We start from the raw sequence: 22,850 nt of genomic DNA, 5'->3' as shown, positions 1-22,850 counted from the left end.
ACAATGTCACACATGAACCTTATAAGAATCACTTTTTATTCCCTCCAATCCTAAAGGGAAACTCCAGTTTGCACCCTTTTTTATGTAAAATAAAAGCTCTCTCCACCTTGTGGGAAAGTCTTTTGTGACGTGATTTTTACCTGTTTCTCCTGATGCTTAGTTTCCTGACTTAAGTGAAGTGGTGAATTTATGAAGATGATGCTGTTTGCGTTTGCAAGTTGTAAAATTATTAACACATAAATTGTGTTTAAGGTGGACTAAAGTAAAGAATTCTGATCTGTGAAAATGCAAGTGACAAAAAAATAAAATGAATTGGTTGTGATCAACAACTAAAAGGTTTGAATGAACAGACGAAGCACAAGGCCAACAATTGTTTGAATCTGAATTCTTACATCTTACATTGAAATCCATAGTGTTATGCAGCTTCCAGACGGACAAACACAGGCGTAATAGTGTAAATGAGGAGTCAGCACAGTATTTTATTCCATGCTAAATTAGGTATCCATACCTATCCGGTCCAAAAACATTTGCCTTGTTAAGGATGTCTGAACTTTTATTTAATTATTTGAAATATTCAACTTAACTGCTATTTTCCCTTTTGAAAATGAATGCAGACGTACACCACTCACCGCTGCCTTTAATTGCCTCGTAAATGGGTTGCTGTAGCAACCACGGTATCTGGATTAAACACATGCAGGTCAAACGTGTCCTCGGATTGAGAACACTGGAACTTCAAAGGCTTAAAAGTGGTGACCTCATCATTGAGTCTTGAATGATCAGTATATACTACACTGAAGCCACTGAGCGAGTGAGTTCAACCACCGTCGACAAACAACTGTCTGCTGGTTCGTGATAGTTTGTGGCTCACATGGCTTTTTCTTCACACCACAGACTTCCAAATGGAATCTACAGCTTCTCCAGTCACCCGAGACCCGCGGAGGACTGCCTCAAACCAGCACCGGAGCACGACCTCAGTCATTATGGGAAGATGTACAACTGCTGTATTGTCAGCACAAACACTGGTGCTGTTCAACACATTCTACCAGCTACAGGTCAACCAATCCCTGCTGAAATACACAAGCAGAGGGAGATGAGGAGGAGAGGTCGGAAACGTGCCAGGAACAGACTCAAGACTCCGCGCAAAAAAGACATTGAAGTACAAACGCATCCTTATTTTGAAAAATGGGACGATGTCAAAGTGGCTCCGGGTACTGAATGCCAGACGGACACTTTACCAGACATACCGGCCATCGTCATACCTGCCAAAACGGGCAATGATGTTGCAATACAGTTGGAGGAGAAGGACTTGATTGACTTTGAAATAGATGTGAAGCCAGTGGTGGAGATCCTGGTGGGTAAGACGATAGAGCTCTCTGTCATGGAGGTGATGGAGGAGGAGGAGCTGGCCTGCGTGAGGGAGCAGCAGGGAGCTTTACTAGACCTCCTAAGTAATGAGCAGGCAGAGGCGCAGCGACTGCAGGAGCAAGAGGGCCGGCGCAGGGAGGAGCAAGAAAGAAGGATGGCACAGCAGAGCGACGTGCTGAAGAAAGAAGGAGAGACCGCTGAGAAGATTGCTGCCCGTGCGTACACTCTGCAGTACCTGGCCGATCTTGTTCCTGCGGCCTTCATCTCACTCAGAAACGACGGCTATTTCTATGACACGGTGGAGAGGGATATTGAGATTAATTTCTTGCCACATCTGATGGCTGAGGTTTACAACAATTTAGAGAAGAGAAACACAGCGAGACAGGTGCTGGACACTATTATCCACAGTGTTGCCCAGATGAGGTCCAGACTAAATTGAAATTGAGCATGAAGCACGAGGAGATGCTAGAACATGTTGACAGATGAGTCCGAGGCACGAATGAATGTTTCACTGTAAAAGATGGATGTTGCAGAAAGTGTCCTCGGTGGTGATGTCCAGTTGTGGACGTTTGATGACAGGGACAACTGTGTTGACTAGATACAGACTGACCTCCTGCAGCCAACGCAGAACTGCCCCCTGAGCACGGTGTGTTCACTGTGGTTGTGTCAATAAAAACGTTTCCAACTTTAACTTCAACATGAAAGTGTGTATATTTCATGTGAATGCATGGGAGACACATGAGGCTCCATGAGTTGTCCGTTCAAAGATGGTCTTCTTCATACTTTAGGTGAAACACGTGGTTATTTGAGTTACTGTTGCCTTTCCAGTCTCGTCATTCTCCTCTAACCTCTTGGATTATTACCAAGGCAGAATTCTTGCCTCGAGAAATTCTAAATTCTGATATTCTTCTGTGGCACCAGACGACTCTGATCGGAAAGAACACAAGAATACAGGACTGATCATTTACATAAACATTAATTATCTGTGTTTTGTAATACACAGATAATTGTGTATGGTTCAAAATAGCTTACGCGTAATTTCACTATTCCATTTTCGTTTACTGTGTTGTCCAATTGTCCAGTGTCCAAAAGGTGCTTATAAATAAATAAATAAATAAACAACGTATTGTTGTTAATAACAACAATACGTTATTTAATAATAATTAATTTTATTATTGTACATATACTTCGGAAATAGTGTTTTCTCCATTTTTTTCCTTCAGATGCAACTTTCTCCTCCCTCCGCTAGTGGGCGATGTTGCCCTTTTGTGTGGTGTGACTGAGCAGCTGCAGAGTATAAACTTCCTGAACGACACAGACCACGCCTCTCTTTAACCGGTCCGAGCCAACATGGTGGGTAACAGGACGAACTCTTCACTTTAGCAGAGCTTACAATCGTCTGTAATCCTCCGTGTGTGTGTTTTCAGACAACATTTTCAAGCATCGGCCCGGACATATATCACTCAAGGACCTCATTACATCGCATTTCGACGCACTTTGGTCAAATAACGTAAAGCTAAAGCAGGACTGATGCTACTGTTATGGTAGTGAACAAGGCACTAGCCGCACGAACACCAGTCTATGTGAACATATAAACAAAACCCGGTTAACCGGGTTGTTTCGGCTTATCTTTACGTTCAGGTGTCTTTCGTGCAGCCACCATAATTACAGCATTGCATAGACTATGTTACAATGTGAAAATATACAGTTTCAAATACATGTTTACAGGATATTTTGTCGGTATTAAGTTTAAAATCAAGAACCCCCCACCCCCGTCTTTTACATTGAATTGTCCAGTTAGTCGAGCTTTTTAGCTTTAATTTTATATTATTTTGGCAGTCACACTTAAACGTTTGTTAAATATGAACGTGTTTTTATTTGAGGCTTTAAATAGAACTTCAGACGTCAATAGTAAATGAAGCAGAAGAGTAGATAAATATTGATATAACTTTATTCCACTCTTCCATTGCTATTGCTCATTCTTGTTAATGTATTTAATTTAAGTGGTTACATTGCATTGCAGTTAAATACTTATATTGTACTAGGTTCCAGGAATCTTAGAATCAGATTATCTACAAAATTATTTAAGACTTAATTTCACCAAGGAAAGTCAAATATGTTTTTGGTAAGATTGTTTATTTCTGTAATTATTGGTCTTAATGAAAGTCGTAATGTTGACAGCCTGTATAGTAAAATGAGCCTCGCTGTGTAACTGCTGTTCAGAAGCAACAGAACAAGTCGTATATTAAAGAAAAAATATTTTAATTGATTTTGGACAGTTGCTGCCATGTTTAGTAACTTCCCTGTTCAACATTGTGGTTGGTTTGATTTGTGTGAATTATTCTGCGCCTCCACTGAATGAGACTGATTTGTCTCCGTCTTCTCTTCAGGGTCGTGTCAGGACCAAGACAGTGAAGAAGGCCGCCAGGGTCATCATTGAAAAATACTACACACGTCTGGGCAATGACTTCCACGTCAACAAGAGGGTGTGTGAGGAGATCGCCATCATCCCCAGCAAACCTCTGCGCAACAAAATTGCAGGGTAAGTGGCATGAAACATTTTTGCTGCTGTTTTTGTGTGTGTGAGTTGATGTTGACATGTTCACACCTGATTTGTGTTTTATTAGTTTTGTTGATTTTGACTCGTCTCGATGTCTAACTTCACTTCTCAGTGAGAAATGGATTCTTGGTTTCACAGTAATTTCACAGTCTCCACTGTAATCAGATTACAGGCTGGTTTGAGCTGATCTGTCAGTTGTAGTGAGTGTGGAGATGGTAATGATGAATCTAAACAGGCCTTTTATCTTTATGTATTCTTGGTTGGTTGGTAGTGATGTTTAATGACAGCATTACTGCTGCCTTCTGGATTTAATCATCCATTACTTTTCTCTTTAAAATTCTAGTGTGTAACTTTTCTATATAAACAACTGATGGTTACAGTCAAACAGCTAATGGTTTCAAACTACTGTTTCTCAGTATAGCAGTGTTTTGTTTTTGTATCTGTGGTGATATGGAGTGATGCGTTCAACATCATGACTAACATAGGGAAGGTGAAACTTAACAGCTACGCTAGTAAAATGAGACCTTTAGAATTATCCCTGGTTCTCTGAAACATGAATAAGGTGAAACAAATCTTTAGACAACTTAAGATCATGAGTTATGAGAAACGTGAAAGAAATGTTGAAAGAGTTGGAATATGGATCTTGAGTCGTCCTTTGAGAACATGGTACGTTTTTCTATTATACAGTTCTAGCACGGCTCGGTTCAACTCTACTCTAATACCTGGTGCTTTTTTTGGTCCCTTTTCTGGTGCGATTCCAAGCGAGCTGAGCCGATACTAAAATGTGATGTCAACAGGCCGCCGTCCACTGATTGGTCAGAGAGTGTCGTCACTGGAAGAGTCATGAGCGTGACGTCCGACACAAGAATCAAACCAAAATTGTGAACTGTAGATCAGATCTGGAAACATCTCAATATTTAGCTGGTGTATTTAGTGGGTTAGGGTTAGCACTGCCACTACCCGGCAATCATGAGCTGAATCAAAACCTGTTCAGCCATATTTCAGTTCAGTGACTGTGTCAGACAGATTCTGTGCTCCAGTCATGCAGGAAGTACTCAGCTAATCTTTTTAATCAACTGATTCGATTCAGTACACTGAAAATAACTGATTTGCTCATAGTTTGTGTGTTTGTGCCGCACATAAAACGAAAATAAGTTTTGTGCAGCCGTGCTACAAAGACCCCGTCCAGTACTAAGTACTATAATAATGGAAAACTACGTGCCTGCAACAAACTGAGTGGAGTAGAGCTGAGTAGTCCTAAAACTGTAAAATGGAAGTCTGCGGGGGTTTTGATACCAGCAGTGTTTAAGTGAATTAAGTATAAAACACTAATGCTTGTAACATTAAAATGCTGAGCAGTAAATTATTACTGCCACATGTGATGGCTGAGGTTATTTCCATCACTGTATTAAAGCTTGAGTCAGTGCTTTTGTTTTTCTTTTACAGTAAATAAATGAGTCTGTATTGATAAAAGCAAGTCTTATCATTTCGTTTGGACTTAATGCATTGGGTTTGTCTGGTGTATCTGTCACTGACTGAACTGTCCACCTGCTCTGTTGTTTATTTTGGTTAAGATATGTTGTTGTGTTTTGAAGGCGGGGCTTTGACGAGAGCGCATGGGGGTGTTTGCGATGCATCGGTTGGAATTTTTCAAATTGCAGCTGCTCAATTCAAGATGTTTTAACGTTGGCATCATTGCCTTTGTATACAAATTGTATGAACTGTTTAATTGGTAATAGTAAAGATTGATGATTGGCCGAACATAAACATTCTATAAGAACTGGCATCCTGCAGTATCCTATGGCACATCATTATAAAGACGCTGGTTTCTGCAATAACCTAAAGATATCAGGCGTCGTCTCTGTTGAAGTCTCAATAATAACAATAATGAGATGGAAAAAAGCTATTATGAGAGAATCATTCTTCATATATACACAGAAACCTGCACAATATCCAGGCTAAATGAAGAACTTGATAACAGTATTAATGTTTGGTTATAACTGTCCTGTATTTGTCCAGTCATCAGAGACGATGTTCTCTTTGACGTAGCCTTGAACTTTCAGGATTAATGTCAGAGGGAGTGAGTGAAGTGAGTCAGCAGAGTGTGTTGAAACACTGTACTTTCTATGCTTGATAACTCTGGTGATCTGGCCTTTTGTTTGTTGTATAACCGTTTGCTTTGTAGATTACAATGTGTCTGTATTTGACGGCTCCTCGTCTCCGTCATGCGTACTAAGCAGATCTTAAATGCTGAACAGCTTTGTTTACATTTAAACAGCTAACTGAAAAAACGTGTGTGTTTGTTGTTTGTCCTCAGTCTCAACTTTTTAACCACATTTCCCTGTTTGTTGGTTAGGTATGTGACACACTTGATGAAGCGGATCCAGCGTGGTCCAGTCAGAGGAATCTCCATCAAACTGCAGGAGGAGGAAAGAGAGAGGAGGGACAACTATGTCCCAGAGGTTTGTTCACACGCTTCTTTCTCTGATGATCTGAGCTTCATGCAAAGCTATTCTGTCAGGTTGGAAACTCCATCCAAAGAACAGTTCTTGATGAGGATCATTTCTAAGCTTGTGGCCTGCAACTGTAGGTTTGGTGTTGATGACGATGCCTGACTTGTTTTCTATCATTTAGCCACTACATTCTTATGCTGGGGACTTGAAGTCTACACAGTAGTGATCATGAGGCTGAGTTGTGGGATTGAGTGTCACATCAATACTCTTTCCTCAACCAATCGTGAAATCACTCTCGGTTTTACCTTAATTGTTGTAGCAGAAAGATGATCACTGGATCATGTGTTGGTCGGATTAGAAATACAAAGAAACATTCCAGTTATTGGTATTTACTTTACCAACCCATAAAATCTGAACTCTTATTTTGAAGCCTCTGGATTTGCTATTTGACTGGTGCCATTTTGAGATTTTGCAACCTGAAATTCAGACGTGTCCTGCAGCAACGCTCCAGCTGATATCTGGATGTTATCGGCTGTCAATCACATTGGTGTCCACTCATATGTACCATACTCTGTCTTTTCATCTATTTTCCTCTAAATGAAAACATCTACAAAATTGAAACAATGTTCTTTTGAAAAGGAACTGAAACTAGAGATAGAGACCATTAACCGCTCAGGAAAGTGTTGTAAATCAAGGAGGAGGAGGCGGCTCATTTTACCCTTTCACTACTGGTCAAACTGCATTATTTTTGCAACCAGAGGAATTGTCCCTATTCAGTGTATTCTTACTTATGAGCTTCACCCAGCAAATTTACTGTCTGTCCCATCCTCTAACACTGAAGAGGAGGATTTATGAAAAATTTTTTTTTCAATATTTTAATATTCCACAGAGTGTATATAAAAAGAGGCGCAACATGACAGTCCTCCTGAAGCCAAAGCATCTCAATCACTGCCCTGGTGTCTGGCTACAGTACAGCTCATAAATCCTCCACTCTTTTCTTTCTCATCGTCCAGATCTCTGCTCTGGACCAGGAGCTCATCGAGGTGGATCCAGACACGAAGGAAATGCTCAAGATGCTGGTAAAGGAAACATTTATTATTTCTCTGAGGATGTATGTGTTTGTCTTCATATATAAAGTGTTGTCATAACAAACATTTCTATGTTATTTAGACCAGCAATCTAAAATCCAGATATTGATTTTGGCAAATCAACTTTTTTATTCCTCTTGTAGGATTTCGGTGGCCTTCCCAATCTTCAAGTCACTCAGCCAACTATTGGAATGAACTTCAAAACACCACGAGGACTTTAGAATCATGTGTCATAAGCCTCTCAATAAAATGTGCCCAAATAACTCCATCTTAGTCTCATCTGACCACAGTATTTTTTTCCAAAATGCTTGTCTTGTCCAGATTTGCTTTTGCATACCTCATGCGACTCTTCTTGTGACGAACACTCAGGAAAGGCTTTTTGCGCATCAACCTTCCGACAAGATTTTCCTGGTGCAAAGTACGCTGGATTGTGGAAAGATAAACAACTACACCATCAGTAGCCAGGTGTTCTTGTAGTTTTCTGTGACCATTCTAACCATCCTTCGCCTGTGCCTTTCCTGTATTTTTATTTGGCCTACCACATCTTTCCTTCACAAGGACTGTTCTTGTGGCCTTCCATTTCTGCACTTCATTTCTAACTGTGGAGACAGACAGTCCAAACCTTCTTGATATTTTCTTGTACCCTTCTAATTCATGATAATGAATTATCTTAGTTTTTGGGTCAGTGGAGAGTTGTTTAGATGCTGAGAGTTGTTTAGATGCTGAGTTGTTTAGATGAATGTTGCCACGCTGTCACATGGCTCCACCTGTCTTTGGAACGGAAGGTCTCATGAGCTTTGTGCTGCAACCTGTCAGCTATAAATCCTTACAGATCTTGAAATTAATGATTAAAAGGTTGCTCATTTGCACATATCATTGCTTACATTTAATTTTATCATAATGAAACTATGCAATGCTACTCTAAGAAATTTGGTCTGGAAAACACTCAAAACTCTACATCTCTGTAGAAAATCAAATCTTGTTGCTGTGATCTTTTATAAAGTTAGAGCAAATTATCATGAAATCTTAGAGGGGTGCCCAAACTTTTACGACTGTAGCTGTCAAAATGATTTTTTTTTTTTCATCAGATTGCCTAGGTTGTGCTGAAAAGAGGGATACAAGACACTATATTGCACATTCTTATACCCTCTGTATATACTGTATGTTTAAACATAGTAATGGAAAAAAGCAGCCAAAATGCTGTGTTCTAAGGGTTAATTGTTAAAGGATTAAACAATTGTTTCAAATTACAGTTACTATAAGCAAATTCTAATCAACAAACCAGACTGGTAAATATGGAGCCTAACACAAGTTTGTAAATAAGCAAACTGTTGTAAGTTTTAAAATTGCTTTGTCTTCCCAACTCCCAAGTTGTTGTTTTTTAAAAAAATCAGAGTTTTACAAAATGGGTTTTTAAAATGGGGCCTCAAAGTGCTTAAACACCAATATTCTGATTTATAAAACCATACACGTCCAATGTCAGTTTCCTTTCACAAATCATAGTACATTTGATTAAAACAGTGCGTTATCACGGTTACATTCTTTGCAGTTTAAAAAAATGGAATAAAATTAAACTCAAAACCAAAACAAAACATAAATGTTTGTGGAAAATTCAATCCAATCTTTTCAGTGGAAGCACAAGAATCTGGATCTGTGCAAACGTAATCTGTCCAGTTTACCTTATCTCAGAGAATGTGTGTCATACCACTAAAGTATTTAATTACAGCATGCGTTTAAATTTTATCTTGCAATATCTAATTTGACTGTGCATGTTGGTGCGCATTTCAGGGAGTATCGCGCAGGTATGTTTGTTTAAAAATGTCTCGTCGGTTTGCAAACAAATCCTTGTGAGCAGTAATTTAAATTTTAGTTTCTGGTAATTCACCCTGCCATCGGAGTTAGTTTCTCCACCCGTTTGTACGCATGGATCAGAGTTTCCATGAAGGGCCGCACGTTTCCCCATCAAACAAGGCCCCAGATGTTTAAGAAAACTGCTGATACTAATGGCTCACACTCAAGTTGTGTAGTTGTCTACTTACATTTTAGCTGAACAGATTTCAAAGTCTTAAAAATAACCTAAACATAATCTGAAGGTCTTTGAATTTAAGAAGCAGGAGTACAGGGAGAAAACCACCACATACACACAAGCCTGTTAGAACTGAGATTCAGAACTAGAAGGTAACAGACTGCATCACTGCAGCGGTAAAATAAATCTGACCCATGTTTTTTGCAAATGACTCAACATGAGGGATTGAGAGCATCTTAATGTCTGACTGCAAACTTAAATTATTTAACTTTGAGCTTGTATTTGCAAAAGTACCAACTTAGACTTTGAAAAAGAACTCAAATACAATTGCATGAAATAGAATCCAGACACAGCCAGTAATGCTTAAACACCTTTATTGTGCCCAACCTGAACATACTCCACAACTGTAAGTAGCAACAAACTTGGCAGACCACAATGAGGTAGACTTTCAAAACTCTAAAAAGCAGCTGGGCTCCGTGACAACAAGCTCAGCATGACAAACCTAATGGTTAAAGAAAAGACATTTCGTCTTTGGCACACAGCTTGTTACGTATTCGTGTCCAACCAGAACAGGAAGGCAGAATGGGATAAGAAAGCATGGCATCATTTACTAGGGTCTACTCAAGCTCCGATAGATTGATAATTTATCAACAGCTAAGTGGAAGTTCTTACATTCAACAGGAAACAAGCAGCTGTTCCAACATAGGCGTGTCCCCCTGCTGATGTACAAAAGTGATTAAAAACCACTGCCACCTGTCCACACGTGCAAATTAAAAAGTGCAAAAATCAAAACTATGTACGATCAAATGTTCATTCACTCTTATCAACAGGATCCATCAAGATGCTTGAGGGACGACAGATTGCCAGTTGATGATATCAAGTACTAATGTTACATACATTTAATATAACAAAGCAAGTGAAAGTAGTACTTCCAACATTTAGTGCCCATTCAGTTGAAATTTGGGAGGGCGAATTTAAAAAGAAAATAGCCACAGATAATTATGAGGAAAAAAAGAAAAATAAAAGGGGGGTTTTCCCATAAACAGCCACCTGGTAGAATTCTGTTCAAAATTTTCATGTCATGACTTAAAACCGTTTGTGTACAAATTAGTAAAAAACTGCGTAAAAATGTCTGAAATGCGACTGGTTAAATGAAGCCCAACATTCAACTCCCAAAAGTAAGAAACACCAGTTGACTTGCACAGGAAAAACGGATGCCAACTGGGGGTAGGGGAAGCAGGGAAAAATAAAAATCTAAAGGCACTGTATGGCATTTGCCAATGAACGGCAATGAGACTTGCGTGATTGCTCTTCACTATGCAACACATAAAAAAAAAAAGGAAAGAAAAAAAAGGAAAAAAAAAGAAATGGCATTTTCATCCACTTCTTAACTTTGGGCTGACTCCCATATATTTCTGTCTGGCCACAAGTCTGGGAAAATGCATAAGTGTGAAGGGCCCCCTCGTCTCTCCCAATAAGGTCACTGTGCATAGTGCCACTGTGAACAACAGCAAAAATGTAGCAAGTGCAAAAGTGAACATTTTCTACAGTGAGATCCCCAGTGCCTGGTGGAGTGCCATGTGCCCTCGTACTGAGGGAGGTCTGGCACTCGTGCTCTCCTTGGCGGGCAGCCGTGCCCCTTACAGAGGGGCTCCTCCTCCTCTGGCCCTTCAGAGTGTTTGGATCCATCTGCTCTAGCTGGAATCTCTGTTCTTCTGGTTGCGCATGAGGGGCCGGTGGTTGCTCAAGATGTCCATGGAGTGCTGCCAGTGCCAGCAAGAGCGGCAGTAGTACTTGAAGCAGGCCTGGAGACGAGACCGTTTTTAAGCTACCTTGACCCAACAGGACATCTATGATGATTTGTAGTCTGGCTGCCGTCTGCTGCTACAAACTTTGTTGAAAGCATTTTCTCTCACCTGGTCTCTGCAGAAGAAAGGTCCTGGTTGGCGAAGGCAAACTTGACACATGGAGTCTTCCAGATAAGGGTCAATCTGGACCTGAGGGAAAGAGCCACAATGTTGAGTATACAGCAGTCACAGTGAGGAGGAAGAAAGTTTCAATCTACAACAAAACTCTAACTCAATGTCTCAAAAGAAAAATGCAATGATTTTTTAAAATTCATTTCTAATTAAAAAAAAAGGATGACCACATACAGTTGTATTGTAATCATGAGAACTTAATTTGTAAAGGTATCTTTCCAAATGAAGGCTGGAGCTGGGCACTATGGTCAAATGTAGGATAAAAACTTTAAAATCAGTCAATTGCCAGAAAATGTCAGAAAGATTAGGTTTTGTTCCCTAGGAAAAGTTGAAGAAATCAATTTGTTTTAAACTCCTTCATCACTATAATGAACCTTTATTACATTGATAAAGACCATTCTATCACAATATACATTGTTATTGAATTACTGCCCAGTTCTAATAGTGCATTGCCTTGGATTTACTATATTACTTTACAGTATTAAGCACCCATTTTGACTTAAGCTGTGAAAAAAAGGACAAGAAAATACAAGATTACAAGTCAATCACACGTCAAAACAGTGGAAAAGATGGAAGCAAATGTAATGTGTCATTTTAAACATTTCAATTTCCTCATAACACTATTTATCTTGGAGCAAATGCATCAGTGGATGTTGGTCAAGTTAAAACCAGTGGATGGAAAACATCTTGTGATTTAAAAGTTAATAGATATTTTTGTAATTTCAAGCAAAGACCTTCAATTCAAAAATTGTACTTGCTAAAAAGAAATCACCATTACTGCTGCTGTTGTGGACAAATGCTCATCTTACCTTCTTTGTAAACTTGGGTGTTTTAATCTCCACAAATGCTGCACACACAGCCTTCAGATAACTGCGCTGATTGTTAAAAGTGACACGTCCAGAGCCTGTACATGAGAAAAGTCAAATACAATTCAGGTCCTCTGTAAAAAAATATTTCTGTGGGTATGCATTAACAAAGGATATTATGACTGCTTTCACAATCCTGGACACTATATGAATACAGTGACGTTGATTGAGAAAAATGCATCGATCAAATTGTTACGTTTGATCTTAACAGCAGCACAAGCACAACTTCATTACATGTGAAGATGCACAAACAAGGGCTGTAGTCAGTGATGGTTGAGCATATACTGTACAAGCCAATGACCAACATGGGCAGTAGTGGCTAACAAGGTCAACACTGCAACGTTCATTTATGCCTTCTTTTGTCACCGAGTTGAATCATCTAAAATTAATCTCATTAAGGCATCTCACCTATGGGGTACTTGTGCTTGTCCGTGTCGATGCCAGCATACATCACTCCTCCGAACAGGTCATTCATGATGTTGGCCAGTGCCTCAGCGTTCAGCATGCCATGCAGCGCACCAACAAACACTGTCTTGCTGGGGTCCAGGCGCTGGGCAGGGCAGCGCACGTAGTTACTGTCAGAGATCACCCAGGGAATGACCTGCACCTGAATCAGCAGGACAGACACAAGCGTCTAAACAGAAAACCTGGCAAATCATTTTTGTCCCCTCCAGCGTTCTAAACGCAGATACTTCGGAAACATTGTGATAACATTTGAGATAGATTTTTTTGCTTTTCGTTAAACTGAACTAACTAGTTCAAATGCAAGATAATCTGAAATAGTCAGAATTGTAATTTTAATTTTCTGTACCACATTTGTGTCATTATGTTTTTCTAATGGATCTTTAATATAGAGTTCTTCCTGTAGGAACCATGACTAGTGAAGATGAGAATTTATCAATTTTTAAAAAACAATAAATGCTATTAATACCTTTGTTTTGTTACAATGTACAATAATCAGAAAGTACAAAAAATGTCCATTAATCTGCTGATAAACTGGTTGATTGCCATTTGTCTGCTATACAAAAGTCAAAGGAATGCTTCAGCAATCAAATAATTGTATGTAATAGTACTTACAGGTAATATTTCTGACCAGATCAAGTATTTTTGCAAGACTGCATTGTATTACTTGAGATGCAGATGTGTGTATGTTGCAGTGCATAATTGTGCCTTGTGTTTTTGGGTTCCACTCACATCTTTGCATCTCATTCTGCGGCTGGACATCTTGAAATAGTACTCCCTGTTGTCCTCCGGGTGAAAAGGATCTTGGGAACAGGCATGGAGCAATGCCCGTACAGACTTCTCGTTGTCAAAAATCAGGTACACGTAACCTATAAATCACAGTGACATGTTTAAGGACAGCACCAAGTTGGTTCTTTTTTAGTAGCCTGCACTGTAATTATATATTTAAGAAATCCACATGTGCATCATTGGCTTAAAATGCATGCTTTATAGATTAAGGCTGGTTATATGAATAAAATGTTTATGAACCACATGAAGCAGGAAACCTGTATCATAGAGGATGACAATCAAACACTTAATAGAACATTTGACCAATACTAAGGAAAACCTCAAACAGTGTTGTCACTGAAGTAGGAGGTATTCTTCCCCATCCTCTGCCCACTTCTAGCACCATGATTTATGCACCAATAATGCCCAGAATCACCATTTTACCAATGTCTACATAACCACTGTAAAACTCACCAGCATGCCATGTGTCCACCACAGTGCTACCTTGAAAACCAGAAGAAAAATATTGCCTACCAACTTTTCATTACCTTTGGCCACATTACCTTTGGGAGGACAGCGAGGGTGCTTTCCATCCTTACCCGGCCACTCCACAGTAAGTGGACCATAACCACTGAAGGTGTTGATCAGACCAGCTGAAATAAAATCAACTCATTTGAAACAGTATGTCAGAGATGACATAGAATATTCAAAATTGTTTGTATGTTTGGAAAATGAAAACAATGAGAAGTGCTAAATTTCCACTTTTCACAGGAGACATTTCACAACGGATGTTCAGTTCATGGACATCATGACCGTGACAGTTGGCATATAGTCTGAAACTGAGCGACAGTGAACTCAGCCATCATTACTTTTTTTCTTAAAACCCCCAGAGTGACCCATAAAATGTCTGCCATGCAAAAGGTCCATTGCTCAAGAAATTATTCTCCAGATTAATACATTTATTTTCTGCTTCAAATCAAGTGCTTTAAACAATCCCTGCTTTGAACAATAAAACAGCATTAAGATGGCAGTGTGCACAGATGCTGTGACTTCCTGCTCCACAAACAGGTGCTTGTTATCTCTGATAGTCTATGCTGTTTGATAATGTGCAACAATAACCTGTTCTGATTAGCAGGACAAGTAGTGCTAGTTACATCCTTGGCTACACTTGTCAGGATAGTACATACTCTTTGTACATAAGATTCTGAACCCACCTTTGAGGTTATTACAAAAGTAATTTGTTCTACTACACATTGTTCAGTTCTTGCACATTCATGTGCTTGAATATGTATGTATGGACTTAAGCACAGTCACTTAAAGGCTGCTAGCCACTACACTGTATCTCAAAAAGCTGGTCTGGCATTCAGAAATGAAGCAGACTACATGTTGGCAGCAGCACTTGCCTTCTGTGATGTCCCAGGGAACGCCACCAAGGAAGACCTTGCAGGAATACAGAGGGTCCTTATTACTTCTTGGAGGCAGCTGACCACTCCAGGTGAATGTGGCCTCATTAACGGCTAAAGTGTAGAGAAAAACGTTAGCCAAAATGCACAAGTCATTCTGTACACTTTTGACATTGAGATATGGGAAAAGTGAAGGTTAAATATCTACAATAATGCCAATTGTTTTATTATTTACCCGCAGCCTGTCTGTGCAAGCGGGCTTCCCTCTCAATGCTGAACGCATCATCTGACTGGTCGAGCACATCAGCACCAGGCCATGGAGAGCCAGAACGCCAGCGGTGAGAAATGGCAACAGAGGAGGGACTGGCACTGGATGGAGGGGTGAGTGGAGAGCTGGAGTCCTGGGGGTCCAGACGAGAGCTCATACGCAGCAGATCCTTCTGCATGCTTGATGCGAGATAAGGCAGGGGAGGGGAAATCCGCAAGGTTGACTGAAGAGAAACATGTCCAGACAGTTTACCATTAACAAGGACTTGGAAACTAACATGAAAAGCCAAATTTGAATGAATCAGAAATGGTTGACATGTCAACCAGTACAGGTACGGTTTAGTTTATTGTAACATGGATATTATTAAACACAAAACAGCAGTTACAGAATGAAGTGTGTTGTGCCTCACCAGCATATCACAGAGGTGGTCTGAGCCTGAGCTGAAGCCACTAGTCTCAGAGTCTTCAGGACTGCTGGAGCGAGAGTCCAAAAAAGAGCTCGAGTCCAGTCGGTTTGCCATGCGAGCCATGCTGGGGAAATTCTCCAGGAAATCGGCAGTCATGTTCAACGACTCCGGCGGCAGGTAGCCTGGTGGCTTCCCAAGGATGCTACTTAAGGGACTGTTCAGTATACCAAGCACTGTAGAAATGACAATTAGCTCATTAACAGCACTCATGAAGAGAAAGTACTTTCAGTGAGATCTGAGCAAGTCACTGAGGCAGTTCCCTTTAGCAAGAGCATGACCAGAGAGAAAAAACAGATGTGCCAAGTGTAAAATGTATACATTTCTTTGACTGTAGAAAACTTGACAATTGTCAGTATGAGAAGCGAAAAAAATGCAATAAAACATCGTTTCCAACACTGTCGCAGAGGAGACTTGATATGCAAGCCGACTGCCAATACCACATTGAAGCATTTTCACTTTCACATTTTAGAACTAATGAAAACATCTACATAAGCTATATATTTTTCCCTTATCGAAAGGCTTTCATCCAACACCGGTCCTAAAAGTCCAATTCCTCAAATAAATAACCAGCATCATCTACCGTCCTGATGAACCCAGTGAGTCAGCTGCAACTGTGACAGATGGGTAGAGCACGGCCTGTGACAGTGACCATGAGGCTCTGAGGGGATTATTCAGCTGTAGGCTGCATTCAAAGCTCTGTCCTACTTAGTCGTGGGCCCAGTTTAGAAAGTGCTAAATGAAGTTATGTCAGGTCAGTTTGGACATGCAGTGATAAAACTACAGCTCCTGAAATGGTTTAGAACAAAAATGGGACAAAGACAGATAATGTCAAAAATGTCAGCTTTACTCCACACATTTTCTTGGTAAGAGGGACTCATTTCTCCAAAAATGAACTCTCCATTCTTGCATCATTGTTGTATTCAGTGGGTAATATAGTTTGGTAGTTTGAAACTAGCATGTAGGACAAGCTGATAAATGTTTAAAAGGAGCCAAAAGTAGCGTCACTGTTGTTTTTGTTCTTGCTGGATGACTAGAGATGCAGCAAAGCAAAACTGCTACATCATCCTCCCTAGTGACGCTATAGCCTGTTCCCACACACACTGCTGTTAATGACAACATGCTTCAATACAAACAAGGGCGACAAATCAAGGCACATGACCTCACAGATGTTACAATGTCTGTCATGCAAACAATGGGGCCACGAGTTTAAACTCCTGGGGAAAATACCAACCTGACTCTGGTACATTATGCGATATAAAACATAAGCATAACAAAGCTACAGGTTTTACTGTGAATCCTAAGACACACTGAGGTATTCAAAAGGCCTGGTACTTACTGGAGGGTGAGCTGGTGTCAACCTGGGAGGGAGAGGAAATGGAATGCAATTCCGTCTCCTGGTTGCTCCAGGGTCTGTCCCAGCCGGACAAACGTAGAGACTGGAGGCCCAGGCCCAGGTCGTTGACACCGGGTGAGCCCCTGGATGACATCTCCTGGGAACCGGGCATGCCACCACAGTTGGGGAAGAGCATCCTTCTACTGCCCACTGCAGCCAATTCCGACTCTGTTTTTTGTCCAAGATCCAGTTCAGCGATTTAGTAAGAGAGAAGAGGAAGTGTTAGAAAACAAATGTTGGTTCAGTCTACACTACATTGAAAACATTACACAAGTCTGTTTAGAAAAGGTAGCTAAAGACAAACTTTTCTCATCACCATATCTCCCCCTACCCTGGCTGACAGGAGAGCTAACCTGCTGCTTCTGTGCCTGGTGCAACTGCCATGCATCTCCGTCTGCATCACTGACCCACCTAGCAGCATGTGACATGGCTGCTGATGCACTCACACACCCCTGCTAATGACATCAGCGCTCCCCCACCTCCTTGCTTAACAAGTGTGTAATGAAAAATTCCTGTCAGAGCTATTGGCTTGTTGATAGAAGTACTCCCCCCTCTCTGGTAGGCATAGCACGTCTGAGGCGGTGGGAAGGCAGTTACAGCTGCTGCTACTGCTGCTGCTGCTTAGATTGTGTCTAGCCTCGTTTCCTGAACGAGCTGACAGAGGCAGGGAGGGAGAGAGGAGAGGGGCAGAGCTACATCAGCATGGTGGGGGCAGCATGGGAGCAAATGACTCAGCAAACTTTAAAAGTACTACAGACATGAGGATGCCATGATAAATTTTAAATCAAACTACACTATGGTTGTAAATACCTGTGATTTTTGCAAACAAACAGGGAAGTAACAGACATGCAAAGCCTAACTGAGACAAATCAGCTGACTGATCAGATGTTGAGGACGCAGAGATTTGCACCGACAGCTCCTCCCTGCCCTCTCCAGGCCTGGAAAGCTTCCAGCAATGCCCCTGATTCAGCAGAACCTAAGCAGGGGTAGATGGGGCAGAGATGCCACACCAGATGTTAAGCTTAACATCCATTTTTTTGTGCCACTTAAAAGTTCAACACTCGTGTTGTACTGCCACTCATGTCAAACTGAGCAGAGAACCGAGTATAACATCCATATCATCTAAAACAAATCTGGTGGTCAAGTGCAGACACGCTTTAAACTAATTAACTATTAAGGGAAAGGACACAGGCAGGGTGCTGAGCTTAAATCTTGGCAAAACACACTCCTCGGGTAAAAAAAAAAAACCCTATGAAATGCTGCAATGCTGCAGAAGACGATGCACCATGAATCAGCTATTGGCACCCAAGTGATCGGGACAAGGAGAAGGAGATTTAACAGATGGAAGTTCTGCCTGAAAAAGTGAAATGGCTTCTATGGTGATGTAACTTGTCCAATACATCCAACGTATTAAAATAGAGTCTGAATATTTTTACTCAGATTCAAGGTCTTTTACAGCTTTGTGGTATAAATGTGTGGATACAACAAAAGTTAAGCAATCATTTTTTATTTTATTAAATCAGCACCAAAGGTGAAGTCTTCAAAAGTCTCATTGATCAGTTGTCCAGTACAAAACAAATACAGTGGCTTGGTGCTATGGCCAAAACAGTGATCAAATCATTAAAAATTATGAAAAAAAAAATGCATTAGACAATTAAAGATTGATTTAAGTTAAAAAAAAAAAAAGGTACTTCACTTTTGGTTTTAAACTTCCTCACTGGCAGAAAATTACATTTACTCATTTGAGAATTTAAATATTTTGCCTCGGAAAAGGAATGATCCGATTCAGACTAATCATTTCAGCACATCTTGAGACTTTCAGGACCTGTCCTCCATATTAGGCAATTTCAATTATACTGGGGTAAATTACACACATCACATCAAATAACCTGTCATCTCACCAGAGGTGCCATTGTAACCAAGCAGTAAGTTTTTGCTTTTGCAGCCAATTTATAAAATGACTATCATCACTGCTGTTACTGTGATCAAGGATAGTGTGACGCTGAAATCATTCCTGTGCCTCTGACATAATGTGACAATGACTCATGCATTTCACTCAACTTTTTATGCATTTTTTCCTCTGTATGCATCTTTCTACAGTTTAATTGGGCAACATTATACTATTAAAAAACATATATATTTATAACATTAGCAGCATTAAGAAAATTAACAAAGATGTTTACAGTCAGAACCTCAATAAAAGACCGACTGGAACAGTATTGTGACTAGGCAAGGGGCAATATTAAAATTTCCTGTCACCATTATCTGGGCCAAGATTGATTAAATTGGAATATTTATAAAAATATATATTTTTAGATTCAAACAGCAAGCCTTCATTTGGTTAGTGTCATTAAGCCTTCAGAGAATACACAGGGAACTGATTAACTGATCACATTTTCAGAAGAAAACATTACCAAGGACAGACTTTTAAAAGTCATTACCAAGGACAGACTTAGAAAATTTACATTACATTTTTAAAAAACTGCAGATTAACTGAAGGAATGTATACATGGTCAAGACAACCTGCTGAAGTTCAGACTGAGCATCATAATGAAGAAAGGTGATTTCAGTGTCTTTGAATGTGGAGTGGCTGTTGGTGCCAGACTAGCTGGTCTGAGTATTTCAGAAACTGCAGATTTACACACAAACAGCTCTAGGGTTGGCAAAGACCACCTGTTGCAACCAAATTATGAACAAGACCATTTTTTAATCTCACAGAACTTTGAAGCAGATGGGCTGTAGAACAACAACCTCACTGAGCACAACTCCTGACACTTTATTAGGTGTCACGCATACCTAATAAAGTTGTAGGTGAGTGTAAGTGACTAGTGTTCAAAGTGTTTATGTTCTTTCATCCTTGCAATATCAAGCAAATTGTTATATGTAATGTTTGTGCACAGCATCATCAACCTTGTGGGTTTTTTCCACAGTTGTTCCACTTTAGACTAATGGTGACAAACTCTAGACTACAGTGTTTTTGGTTGTTTTTTTAATTGCAGGTATTGGGACTCCTGCATAACCTCTACTTCTGACATTAATGATTTTACAGGCACGTTAACCAGTTGCATGTCACTTTTTCTGAAAACATGGTAATCCCAAAAAAAAACCTTCCCAAATAGTCTTCCATGACACATTTAACAGCAAATGACACTGGGTTAAGTGGATGTTGTATTTTATTATTTGTATACTTCTCAAAACAAATTGCCCCTGGGGATTCAAGGTTTCATCCAACTTCTTGGTCCCTCTGTGAAGAGGCCCCGTTTGTGTCTTTGTTGTTGATCATGACTACATGACATTAAATTAAGCTAGTCCTCTTGCCGTTAAACTGTCCGACTCGCTCATACCTTTGACTTTAGTTCACGTGAACAAACTAAAATAAAGCCTCTTTATCCTGCATGTAAACGTACGTAGTCCACCTGTTCCTCTAGTGTGAAACACAAGTGTGACACCTTACCACACAGCAGCTCTGCTTTTCCCTTGGCGTTATTGGGTGTAGTGCACACACCCGTAAAATCCAGAGCGTTGCCCAGCATGGTGTTCATCCTGCGGAAGATGTCAGCGTTGCTGCAGGTGGACAGGGCCGGGGACTCGGTGTCCGGGCTCTCCGGCCTGCGGGGGTCGTTTCTCTGTAGGATAGACACATGGGGACAGGTTAGCTCTGCGTGGATGTTGTTCAGGAGTTAACCCCGGGGGACGTGGCACAAGCCGGGGAGACAGGACACGAGAGGACAGAGTGAGAAAACATTACTTTTCAATCGTTCTGGTCATTTCTTGAAATAAAGGTGGCGCTGTTGGTTTTCTGACTCTAAAGGTCAAACGCTAACATTAAAGTTAGCCCAAAGACAATTCAACTCAACGCAGTCATTGAATTTTCTTTTTAACTCACCAGGGAAAATGCCATGTTCAGAACTGCGAGTCTGTGAGAAATGTCACATTAATAACGACTAACTGCTGTAGCAGCAGGTCATATTTATGAAGTCTGCTAACCTGCTAATTAGTCCCAATTTACTGAACGTGTGCTCGGCGAATTAGAGTGGGTGGACAGCTCCCGTCTGCTCACGTGCTCCACATCAAAGCAGACCGCTAAAGTAAAGATCACGTGCCTCACACATGACTATCTATCTGTTGATTCTGTTTGTTTTTCCTGCCATTTTTTATACACATGCAGTGCTTCCCAAATGATGCTGTGGGGTAAAATACAAATATAAATCCTTTTAAAACTAAAAATGTTATTGTTATTTGTTTGGCAAAAACTGAATTCACCCAACTCTGGGCCTCTTTGAGCATAACATTCATGTATAACAATAATAATTTCAGTTAAAGAACTTCTTCATACTGGTGTATTAACCATTACAGAAACATACAAAAGGGATTTTGATAATTACAATTATCTATCTATCTAAGGGTTTATGCAGTTTTTGTCTTTGTTTTGTGTTCATTAAGGAAATAGAGCAGTACCTTTCAGCAACTTCCTCTGTACAGAACAGCTAGCAAAATGCTGGATGACTTTTGGATGGTTCCTTTTCTTTTATTTAAACTTCAAAGTATGGAAATTCCATGGACACAAAGATGCCTTTTTCTACCTTTTAGTAAACCGCATTGAAGAGCTTTGAACTGAGATTAAGAACTTTAAACTGTGGTGGGTAACATGACATCTCTCAGTTCTCTCAGACGAAGACTAGTAACTGCCAGGTTTGATTTACAATTAAGGAATGAGGATGTAGATAAAAGAAAGAGAATGCAGGAGAACTTTAAACTGTAATTGAAGAGGATGAGGAAGCAATCAGGTGGACATAGCTAACTCCATGCAGAAAGGCCAACCTCTTCACCAACTGTGTGGCCCCCACTCAGAATATAAAAACAATTTTGAGATATGTGTATTTATACTATGTCTTATTTAAACTCTTAGTTACTTTTGACTCTATTGCATTAATGTATTTGATTCTAGTAACCTTCCAAAAACATAATGAACAAAAACATTGTGATGTATTAGCTTATTATCAAAATCAGAAAAAACATTTGTCAGGAAAGATGGAAAATCTTCATATGCAAACTCAAATATACCTGTTTATGTAAGAAGTTAAATAAATACACAACGTAAACTAACTTAGCACAGAAAAACATAATGTGTAAAATGGCACAGTGCACCTTAATTGCTTATGGTTTTTTAAGATAGTTATGGCAGTGGGAATAAAGGAGATGTAGTAAATGTTTTTCTTACCAGGAAGACTTTATAACTGTGGTAATTGGTGTGCTGCATAATTCTCCTGATGAGAGATTCCTGTTATTTCTTCCTCAATATAAATATATAATATCCAGCGGTAGAAGATGAATGGATGGATGGTATTGTGCAGTATCCACATCTAGGGCTTCAACTGACTTGTGCATGTTACTTTGTCTCGTGTATCCTTTCCTATTGGCACAACTTTTTTTTAGTGGTATATCTGTTTCTCCCAAACTTTGAATCCTGTGAAGCCACTTGTTGACAGTTTACCATTAACAGATGGACTAACAGATTGTCAGTTAATAAATGGGTGATATTATGATCCTTTCATCATTAGTGATCTTGGTCCAAAATATGAACTAACATCTTTTTTTTGGACATCAAAGTATTACATTTCTTTGATGATGAAAGGAGCAGCAGTGAATGACTTTGAAATGTAATAAAGAACTGTGGAGGGCAACATTACACCTCTCTCCACACAGACAGACACACAGACCGTCTGCTCTTTTTTTATTATTTATTTTTGAAT

The 22,850-nt window shown here is 40.0% G+C and overlaps 3 protein-coding genes across 6 annotated transcripts; 2 read left to right on the top strand and 1 right to left on the bottom strand.

Moving 5' to 3' along the window:
- Positions 1–777: 777 nt before the first annotated feature.
- Positions 778–1,928, top strand: LOC122772510 (radial spoke head protein 3 homolog). The gene is made up of 2 exons (XM_044030649.1): positions 778–808; positions 892–1,928. Exon 2 carries the CDS (start codon positions 989–991, stop codon positions 1,802–1,804), a length of 816 nt encoding a protein of 271 aa, XP_043886584.1. The 5' UTR covers positions 778–808; positions 892–988; the 3' UTR covers positions 1,805–1,928.
- Positions 1,929–2,638: 710 nt separating this feature from the next.
- rps17 (ribosomal protein S17) lies at positions 2,639–7,734 on the top strand. Its single transcript, XM_044030648.1, has 5 exons — positions 2,639–2,718; positions 3,756–3,907; positions 6,282–6,387; positions 7,392–7,457; positions 7,610–7,734. The coding sequence occupies exons 1-5, from the start codon at positions 2,716–2,718 to the stop codon at positions 7,685–7,687; spliced, it is 405 nt and encodes a 134-aa protein (XP_043886583.1). The 5' UTR covers positions 2,639–2,715; the 3' UTR covers positions 7,688–7,734.
- A 2,115-nt stretch (positions 7,735–9,849) lies between these two features.
- On the bottom strand, positions 9,850–21,063 carry cpeb1b (cytoplasmic polyadenylation element binding protein 1b). 4 transcript variants are annotated; one of them, XM_044030620.1, is made up of 12 exons: positions 20,984–21,063; positions 20,552–20,723; positions 17,041–17,265; positions 15,648–15,877; positions 15,206–15,461; positions 14,971–15,084; positions 14,116–14,220; positions 13,532–13,668; positions 12,746–12,944; positions 12,281–12,375; positions 11,409–11,489; positions 9,850–11,297 (listed from the first exon to the last, which is right to left on the bottom strand). In XM_044030620.1, the coding sequence occupies exons 1-12, from the start codon at positions 20,996–20,998 to the stop codon at positions 11,187–11,189; spliced, it is 1,740 nt and encodes a 579-aa protein (XP_043886555.1). In that variant the 5' UTR covers positions 20,999–21,063; the 3' UTR covers positions 9,850–11,186. The 4 variants fall into 4 exon arrangements, with proteins under 4 accessions (XP_043886555.1, XP_043886556.1, XP_043886557.1 ...); XM_044030621.1 differs by having other exon boundaries at positions 14,131–14,220; XM_044030622.1 differs by having other exon boundaries at positions 20,603–20,723.
- Between the last annotated feature and the right edge of the window lie 1,787 nt (positions 21,064–22,850).

Source organism: Solea senegalensis, linkage group LG7, assembly GCF_019176455.1.
Source record: "Solea senegalensis isolate Sse05_10M linkage group LG7, IFAPA_SoseM_1, whole genome shotgun sequence".
NCBI classification, from domain to species: Eukaryota; Metazoa; Chordata; class Actinopteri; order Pleuronectiformes; family Soleidae; genus Solea; species Solea senegalensis.
The sequence above is the reverse complement of the archived record's forward strand: the minus strand, read 5'-3'. Positions and strand labels throughout refer to the sequence as shown.

Coding starts and splice junctions, on each gene's coding strand:
- cpeb1b (XM_044030620.1), bottom strand. Junction 13,669..14,115: donor CAAAGGTAATGTGGCCAAAG/GTAATGAAAAGT, acceptor TGTGATTTATAG/GTTACGTGTACCTGATTTTT. Junction 11,490..12,280: donor CACCCAAGTTTACAAAGAAG/GTAAGATGAGCA, acceptor TCTTTCCCTCAG/GTCCAGATTGACCCTTATCT.
- LOC122772510 (XM_044030649.1), top strand. CDS start 989: ATGTACAACTGCTGTATTGTCAGCACAAACACTGGTGCTGTTCAACAC.
- rps17 (XM_044030648.1), top strand. Junction 3,908..6,281: donor CTGCGCAACAAAATTGCAGG/GTAAGTGGCATG, acceptor TTTGTTGGTTAG/GTATGTGACACACTTGATGA. Junction 7,458..7,609: donor AGGAAATGCTCAAGATGCTG/GTAAAGGAAACA, acceptor TTCCTCTTGTAG/GATTTCGGTGGCCTTCCCAA.